Consider the following 8,492-nt stretch of genomic DNA (forward strand, 5'->3'; position numbering starts at 1 on the left):
AACAGGTTCAATCCTTCTTAGGCTTGGCTGGTTATTACAGACGATTTGTACCGCACTACAGCCAAATCGCTGCCCCACTGACAGACCTAACCAAAAAGAAACAGCCAAATGCTGTTCAGTGGACCGGAAAGTGTCAGAAGGCCTTTAACAAGCTTAAAGCGACACTCATGTCTGACCCTGTACTAAGGGCCCCAGACTTTGACAAACCGTTCCTAGTAACCACAGATGCATCCGAGCGTGGTGTGGGAGCAGTTTTAATGCAGAAAGGACCTGATCAAGAATTCCACCCTGTAGTGTTTCTCAGCAAAAAACTGTCTGAGAGGGAAAGCAACTGGTCAGTCACTGAAAAAGAATGTTATGCCATTGTCTACGCTCTGGAAAAGCTACGCCCATATGTTTGGGGACGGCGTTTCCACCTGCAAACCGACCATGCTGCACTAAAGTGGCTTCACACCGTCAAAGAAACTAACAAAAAACTTCTTCGGTGGAGTTTAGCTCTCCAAGATTTTGATTTCGACATCCAACACATCTCAGGAGCTTCTAACAAAGTGGCTGATGCACTCTCCCGTGAAAGTTTCCCAGAATCAACTGGTTAAAATCGTCCTTGAGATGTGGAAAATATTGTTAGTCTTTATGTACTTGGTAGTATATTTAGAGATGCATGTGTCTTATTAACTCTGTTTTCCTAGAGCTCCAGGAAGAAATCCCAGCCAGTGTTTCACCCTAGCTGAGATTTGGGGGGCGTGTCATAAATATAAAGGGAAGGGTAAACCCCTTTGAAATCCCTCCTGGCCAGGGGAAAGCTCCTCTCACCTGTAAAGGGTTAAGAAGCTAAAAGTAACCTCGCTGGCACCTGACCAAAATGACCAATGAGGAGACAAGATACTTTCAAAAGCTGGGAGGAGGGAGAGAAACAAAGGGTTTGTGTGTCTGTCTGTAGGCGTCTTGGCCAGGGACAGAACAGGAATGGAGTCTTAGAACTTTTAGTAAGTAATCTAGCTAGGTATGTGTTAGATTATGATTTCTTTAAATGGCTGAGAAAAGAATTGTGCTGAATAGAATAACTATTTCTGTCTGTGTATCTTTTTTGTAACTTAAGGTTTTGCCTAGAGGGGTTCTCTATGTTTTTGAATCTAATTACCCTGTAAGATATATATACCATCCTGATTTTACAGGGGGGATTTCTTTATTTCTATTTACTTCTATTTTTTATTAAAAGTCTTCTTGTAAAACACTGAATGCTTTTTCATTGTTCTCAGATCCAAGGGTTTGGGTTTGTGGTCACCTATGCAAATTGGTGAGGCTTTTTATCCAACATTTCCCAGGAAAGGGGGAGTGCAAGTGTTGGGAGGATTGTTCATTGTTCTTAAGATCCAAGGGTCTGGGTCTGTAGTCACCTAGGCAAATTGGTGAGGCTTTTTACCAAACCTTGTCCAGGAAGTGGGGTGCAAGGTTTTGGGAAGTATTTTGGGGGGAAGGACGCGTCCAAACAGCTCTTCCCCAGTAACCAGTATTAGTTTGGTGGTGGTAGCGGCCATTCCAAGGATAACGGGGGTAATATTTTGTACCTTGGGGAAGTTTGGACCTAAGCTGGTAAAGATAAGCTTAGGAGGTTTTTTCATGCAGGTCCCCACATCTGTACCCTAGAGTTCAGAGTGGGGGAGGAACCTTGACACGCCCACTCCCAGCTTCTGGCAGCCACAGGCCTAGGGCGAACGTCTGTGACCGTCTGGGCCAAGGGCCCTCCACCGACTTATCAAATTCTTTTTTTAACCCAGTTATACGTTTGGCCTTTGCAACATCCCCTGGCAACGAGTTCCAGCGGTTGCCTGGGGGCCGTGTGAAGAGAGACGGCCGGCGCGCGCACCTGCCGCCCGCGCGCAGTGGGGTTCTCTGGCTGGGGGCGGGGCCCGGCTCCATCCGGGACCGCGCCGGTCACGGCCAGAGGGGCGGGATCTTCTCCCGGCCCCGCCCCCTCGGGCTGCGCGCGCATGCTCAGCCGGGGCCCGGGCAGTGACGGCGGCGGCGCCGTGCAGTGAGTGGTTCGGTCCCGCCAGCTCCGTGTTGGGGGGCGCGTGAGGCGAGGGGGACCACCCCACCACGGGCTCTGGGGTGGGGGAGAGAGCGTGAGGCAAGGCCCCCCGCCACCTGGGCTGGGCGCGCGCGCGCGGGGGGGCCCCCACCTGGGCTGGGCGCGCGCGCGTGGGAGGCCCCCCCCACCTGGGCTGGGCGCGCGCGCGCGGGGGGGCCCCCACCTGGGCTGGGCGCGCGCGCGTGGGGGGCCCCCACCTGGGCTGGGCGCGCGCGCGTGGGGGGCCCCCACCTGGGCTGGGCGCGCGCGCGTGTGGGGCCCCCACCTGGGCTGGGCGCGCGCGCGTGGGGGGGCCCCACCTGGGCTGGGCGCGCGCGCGTGGGGGGGCCCCACCTGGGCTGGGCGCGCGCGTGGGGGGGCCTGCTCATTGCTGATGGGCTGTCTCTGCTCTCTCCCCAGCCAGCCGGCCGTGCTGCCACAATGTCTGTGTCAAACCTGACCCGGGCCTTAGGGGCCCTGCTGCTGTCTTCTGCCCCCAGCCTCCCGCAGGTACCGGCCCCGCGGCCCTTCAGCCTTAGGAGGGGCGGGAGAGGGTGGGTGGGCGTGTGCCACAAGACAGGTCCTGATGCAGCCTGGCCGGGTTGGGGGGGGCTTGCCCCACATGTGACTCACAGGTGAGCAGCTCCTTGCAGCTGTCTGTGCCGCTCCAAGGGCTCCGATGCTGGGGTCACCTGCAGATCCTCCCACCTCCTTGTCCTTCCGCCTTGCTGCTCTCTCCTTGGAGTGTGGTGTCTGTGCGGCCGCAGCTTCCTCCCTGAGGTGGGCCTTGCCCTCCTGAGGAGGCCCAGTCTGGCCAGATTGCTGAGCGGGACTGGAGATGAGCCCTGTTCCCTGTGCTGTTCAGTGTCTGAAGCAGAGTCTCCAACCTGGTAACCAGGCGGCTGGGCTGAGTGTGTCCCAGAGCCAAGTGAAGCCCAACTCTTTCCTTCCAGCTCTAGTACTGATTACGTATTATTGCAGTAGAGCCCCGAGACACAACTCAGGATTGGAGCCCAACATGGAGCTTATCATCTAGTTTGAAACAGATGCATGAGTGAGTGTAAAAAATGGGGAGCCCAGGGGAGCGGTGGGCAGATCTCCCAGTACCTGGGTTGCCAGTTTGCACAGTATGACCATTCTGCGTTAGGAGTGAAGGAGGTGGGGGTGACCGAGACTGGGGGAGGTTGGGGGTGGAGGGAAGGGGAACGGCCACCTGCCTTCCAGAACCAGTCTGTTTGTCCAGTGTCGGGCCCTGTGCTGAGTGAGAGGAGTACTTGCTAGTGTATTATCAGGGAGGCATCGCATGCAGCTTTGCCAACTGACTCAACTGTCGATTGTACTATACAGTATCAGCATCCTCCCCAGTGGCTTCCCGGGGCCATAGTCCTGCCGACTCCTGGTACTGGCTGTGCCTGCTCCAAGTGGGATTTTCTCATCACTCCTCTCCTCTGGCGGAGCTGGAATCCCAATTGAGGCCAGTTGCCAATGCCTTTAAACTGGGGGGGACAGCAGATGTGGCCACTGCAAGTGTTGTCTGATTTGTCCGCTCTTGTCTTGAGTGGCTGAGCTGCTCCAAAGCTAGGCTGAAGGCAGGAGCTGTTTGGGGCTGTAGGTGTCTCTGTTGCAGCTGTGTATCTAGCATGGAGGAGCAGCCTCAAGTCCGTAGGTGAGGTTGCAGCAGGGTTTCTCGTTAGAGCAATTTGTTAAAAAGTGCTTTAAAAGCTGGATGCCTAGGCACATTGTCTTGAAAATTGCTGTGGCACATGAGTGGCAGAGTTAGTGTGGTGTGTACGTGGGGTCACTTGGTGAAGGGGTTCCCAAAATACAACCTCTGCCCCCACCTGCATATGCATGCAGCTGAGAACAGAGAGGCTCAGTGCATGGCAGAGGCAGCGGGAGCTGACACCTTAACCCACACTTTCTTCAAAAGCCAAGGAAATTCCCATATAAAGAGGAACTTTGTTAGGGTGGAGGGAAAGTCAGAGGTGCTCAGCACTACCCTGTGCTCCTGAGCCTCTCACGATGGGAATTAATTCCCAGAATTCAAACACTGACAAACATGCCCCCTCACATCCCCCTTACTGCAAGAACACACCCATTGGAAAACAGGTGCTGCAGAACTAAGGTAACACTTCCCACCTTAATTCTGCCCCTCAGGTCCCTATTGTCAAGTGTCCCTTGGCGGGGGCTGGCAGGATGTTACTCCTCCCTCAGCCTTGTTGCCCTGGGTGTTCTGTGCCAAGCAGCAGCAAGCCTTGCACAGAGCACAGCAAGGGGCTGGTGGGCTGTGCGGATAGGGTGCTGGGCACAGAGAGGATAGCAGGTCTCCTTAGAGGGGGGCGAGGTGCTGTGATGTGCCCAGTTCTTATTGCCATCCCCACAGGAGCAGAGTAAAGGGGGCATGGGCACGTTCCCTGGTCTGCCAGCGTTCCCTAGTCTGCCAATGTTTACATTTTGGGTTTGAGGCTCCTCTGTCTCTGGATGGGCAGGGAGAGCACAGGGCAGCGCTCAGCATCCACCATCTTCACCCCACTGTAACAGTGTGCGTGACGCTCTCCCTATGGGGTGGTATTTCAGTTGTAAGTCCCCGTCACTTCCAACCTGGGACTGGAGGCTCTGTTCTCGGAGTTTCATGTTTGTTTTGGATTTCCCAGATTGCCCAACATCCCAGGCTGGTCTGCCTTGGGGGGAAGCTCCTCCCTGCGTGCCATGGATTCAGCACCTCATCCACCCTCTCCACCAACAACCCCATGTGGAAATGCAGGATCAAATACACCACCAGACCCATTGGCATGAAAAAGACAGGTGGCCGTGATCACACAGGTATGTCTAGAGTACAGATTCCCTGCAACCCACCAGACTGGGTGAGAATGGGCTTCAGGGTTACGCTCAAGGGACCCCATTCACCCGGGGCGGGGGGGGGGAATAGAGGAAGCAGAGACGTTAATGGCCCAAAGTCCATGCCGTGGAGCTAGGAAGGGTCTGCTCTCCAGGGCTCTGTCTTGTTTGTTTACCCCACTCTTCCTGCATGCAGTCCAGGTGCACTGTTAGCATCGAGGCTATGCTGGGACAGTGAGCTGCAGGAAGCTATGATGGGGGGTTAGAATGACCCAGTATGGCCAGATGCTTTCTTCCATAAACACAGCAAGTGTGTGAATGGATGCAGGAGGCAGCACATGGGTGGGAATCAGTATCTCCTGAAGGAGTTGAGGGGTGGTTGCTTTCTGGGGAGTTGGGTCAGGGCCCAGGGGTGGGTGGAGCTGGCTCAAGGATGGCTGTCTGACTCTGGCTGTCTGTGCAGGTCGTATCACTGTGCATGGGATTGGCGGGGGGCACAAGCAGCGCTACCGGATGATTGACTTCCAGCGGCTGCGCTACGGACCTGGGGCTGAGTCAGGCCCCTACGAGGAGAAGGTGATCCAGGTCCGGTATGACCCCTGCAGGTGAGCAGCAGTGTGGAGTGTGGATCAGGTTTTTGCTTGGGGACGTTTCTGGGGTGTGGGGCCACATGTGGGTGTGAGGGGGACTGTGCATAGGCCTGGCTGCTCTGTGTGGGGTGGGAGGCCCTGTGGGGCCTATGGTAAACGGTAAAGCTTTCTCACGCTGTGGGAGCCAGGTGTGAGGCTGGTAGTCACCCCAGTGCCCTCACTGAGCTCCTCTTTGTCTCTGTCAGGTCGGCTGATATCGCCCTGGTGGCTGGTGGCAAGCAGAAACGCTGGATCATTGCGACAGAAAACATGCAGCCTGGCGACCTCCTCAAAACCTCGGGGCACATAGGCAGGATGGCAGGTGAGCCTGGGCGACCTGCTCTGGGTGAATCCTAGGGCATGGGGCCTGGCTCCCCTTGACAGGGGCTGCACAAGCTTCAGAACAGCATCTGTCATGGGGCAAGATGCTGACCATGCCTGCATGGGGCATAGCTGTTCAAGCTCACTGTTAGTGCAGCACATGCCCATAGAGACCCTCTCTCAGGGTCATACCACATCACTCTGTCTACAGTGGGACTTGTAACTGCTTTGGATACGGTGTCAGCTGGAGGGAGCCAGCTCTCTGGGACACCAGCCAGGACCCTCTGATTCAGGGCTACAGTGGGGTTGGGAGAACAATCTTAGAGGGGAAATGTTGAATGACAGTTGGAGGAACTTCAGATGTTCTCATCCTGGTGTGAGAGCCTGTCCTGAGGATGAGGCAAAATCCCAAACCTAAGACATTGCCCTGGAGCCTGCGCTGCAGGGTCGGAGCCTGTGCTGGCCCCCCTGTGGAGCGAGGGGTTAGGCCAGGTGAGAAGTTATTGTGGGGCCTTCTGCTGGGACTGGGAGCTGGAGAAGCCCAATTTAGGCCTCCCTGGAGTCGCTCTGATCAGCTGACTTAGTGCTAGCATACTGACTGGGCTTTGTCTTTCAGTTTCTGCCAATGAAGGGGATGCATACCCTTTGGGAGCTCTGCCTGTGGGGACCCTGATCAATAACCTGGAAAGCCACCCTGGGAAAGGAGCACAGTACATCCGAGCAGCAGGTGAGATGGACCCTCGCCAGGATCACAACCAGCGTTAGAGCAGGTCTGGTCTTGTTCCTCTGTTCAAGGAGAGCAGCCTGGATGGGGTTGAGTAGAGGCCAGATGATTGGTTTGGTTTGCCTCTAGGCAGGCTGTATCCTAGGTTCTCCCTCACTCCACCTTGTTGGGGACTGAGCAGCTTCCTCTGGCTTTGGTGCCAGTCTGAGGTGATTGGCTTGGGGTGCCCAGCCCCGGGGAGGCGGGGACCTGCAGGTGCTGGTCTGATGTGACCAGCTTGTGGAGCCCAGCCACGGGGATGTAGGAACCTGCAGGTGCTGGTTGGAGGTGGCCGGTGGGGTTGCCCAGTCCCGGGGAGGCGGGGACCTGTGGGTGTTGTGATACCAGAGAACCAGTGCTGATTCCAGGCTGGTATCCTGGGCCTTTGCCCTCCTTCACCATCTTGGTTCAAGGTCCCTGCTCTGGCAGCTCTGCCCCAGGATGGGGAGAATATTTCCTATTTCTTTGCTGGTTACACAACTCTCCCCTAGCCTCAGCTGTGAGGGCTGACATCCCAAAACAGCAACTCCTGCTTGGGGAAGGAGTTAATATCTTGTCGCAGTGGGTGAGCCATGCTCCTAGGAGGGCACTCCCAGGGCATGGAGCCCTTCCCAAAGCTGTCTGCTTGCCCCAGTCCCAGGCCAGGTGGCAGAGGTTCCTTACCTGATGGGTCTGGAACACTCCCTTCTTGTGGTGTATGAAAATCCCGAGTGCCTTTGTCCCCTCCCCCAGCCTCCTTCAGTGACAAGGGAAGAGGTGTGGGCTCTGTGCATCTGGGATAGAGCCACTTCTCTCTGAGGCACTGCAGAGGGCTTCAGCTGGTTTGCTGGTAGCGGACCATTTGCTAAGGGAGGAGGTTGCTGGCAAGAGACCGGTTGCTAAGGGAAGCCAGAAACTAGCCTGCCCTCTCCTTGTGTGCTACAGGGACCTGTGGGGTGTTACTGAGGAAGGTGAATGGAACGGCCATCGTGCAGCTGCCCTCTAAGAGACACATGCAGGTAGAGGGGGGAGAGTGGGGATGAGGGTGGCGGGCGGATGCGCCTCTGCCCTGGGCTCTGAGCAGTCGCTGCTGGCTGAGTCTGCAACATCAGCAGCCAGAGGATGAAATGTGAGGGTTGGTCTGTGCTGGCTGTATGGGCTCTGCAGCAGCCTAGACCTGTGGAGTAGAGATGTGGCCCTGGATACGTATTCCCAATGTGGACAGGCCACCGAGCTGAGGCAGGCAGGGCAGCCAGTGCCCAGGGACGAGGCCTGGCTCTCAGCTCTGCCCTAGATTAAGGGAATCCCCTTCCCAGCTGGCCCCTAGCCTCTGGTCTTTGTCTCAGTAGTATTCTCTAGCCTGGTCCATCCCATGGGTAGGGTCCAGCAGTGGAAGGCACCTGCTCTGGTGCAGTGGTGGTAGACCAGTGCCTGCCAGGCCGCCCACACATGGGAGGGGTTCCATGAGAGGACACTGAGCTGTTGGGGCTGTGGCTGTATGCGCAGGCAAAGCAGCTTCTTGGCAGCAGGGGCCAAGAACTCTCCCTTGGCACCCCTATCCTGGGCGCTGTCTGCCCCGGGTGGGCTCCCGCTCACAGCCTCTCTCTTCCTCTGGCAGGTGCTGGAGACCTGCATAGCCACCGTGGGGCGAGTTTCCAACATTGACCACAACAAGCGGATCATTGGGAAAGCTGGTCGGAACCGCTGGCTGGGGAAGCGCCCGCGCAGTGGCTTATGGCACCGCAAGGGCGGCTGGGCGGGACGCAAGATCAAACCGCTCCCACCCATGAAGAGCTACGTCAACCTACCCTCAGCAGCAGCTCGGGCTTGACACCTGGCCCTGGTGCCTGCCCCTCAATGGCTCTCAATAAAATCAGCCCCTCAACTCTCA

The 8,492-nt window shown here is 56.7% G+C and overlaps 1 protein-coding gene across 3 annotated transcripts; it reads left to right on the forward strand.

Annotated features, from left to right (window-relative positions):
• The first annotated feature begins 854 nt into the window (after window positions 1–854).
• MRPL2 (mitochondrial ribosomal protein L2) lies at window positions 855–8,492 on the forward strand. 3 transcript variants are annotated; one of them, XM_084623115.1, is made up of 8 exons: window positions 855–986; window positions 2,492–2,581; window positions 4,726–4,894; window positions 5,373–5,514; window positions 5,745–5,860; window positions 6,476–6,586; window positions 7,547–7,620; window positions 8,220–8,492. In XM_084623115.1, the coding sequence occupies exons 1-8, from the start codon at window positions 870–872 to the stop codon at window positions 8,430–8,432; spliced, it is 1,032 nt and encodes a 343-aa protein (XP_084479241.1). In that variant the 5' UTR covers window positions 855–869; the 3' UTR covers window positions 8,433–8,492. The 3 variants fall into 3 exon arrangements, with proteins under 3 accessions (XP_084479241.1, XP_084479242.1, XP_084479243.1); XM_084623116.1 differs by lacking the exon at window positions 855–986 and adding an exon at window positions 1,793–2,035; XM_084623117.1 differs by lacking the exon at window positions 855–986 and adding an exon at window positions 1,980–2,131.

The sequence above is a fragment of the Lepidochelys olivacea genome (assembly GCF_965140295.1).
Source record: "Lepidochelys olivacea isolate rLepOli2 genome assembly, chromosome: 3".
In the NCBI taxonomy this organism is placed as follows: Eukaryota; Metazoa; Chordata; order Testudines; family Cheloniidae; genus Lepidochelys; species Lepidochelys olivacea.

Excerpts from the sequence above, each read along its gene's own strand:
- MRPL2 (XM_084623115.1), top strand. The coding sequence starts at position 870 with ATGAGGAGACAAGATACTTTCAAAAGCTGGGAGGAGGGAGAGAAACAA. Across the intron at positions 4,895-5,372 it reads AGGTGGCCGTGATCACACAG|GTCGTATCACTGTGCATGGG; the intron begins GTATGTCTAGAG and ends CTGTCTGTGCAG. Across the intron at positions 7,621-8,219 it reads CCTCTAAGAGACACATGCAG|GTGCTGGAGACCTGCATAGC; the intron begins GTAGAGGGGGGA and ends TTCCTCTGGCAG.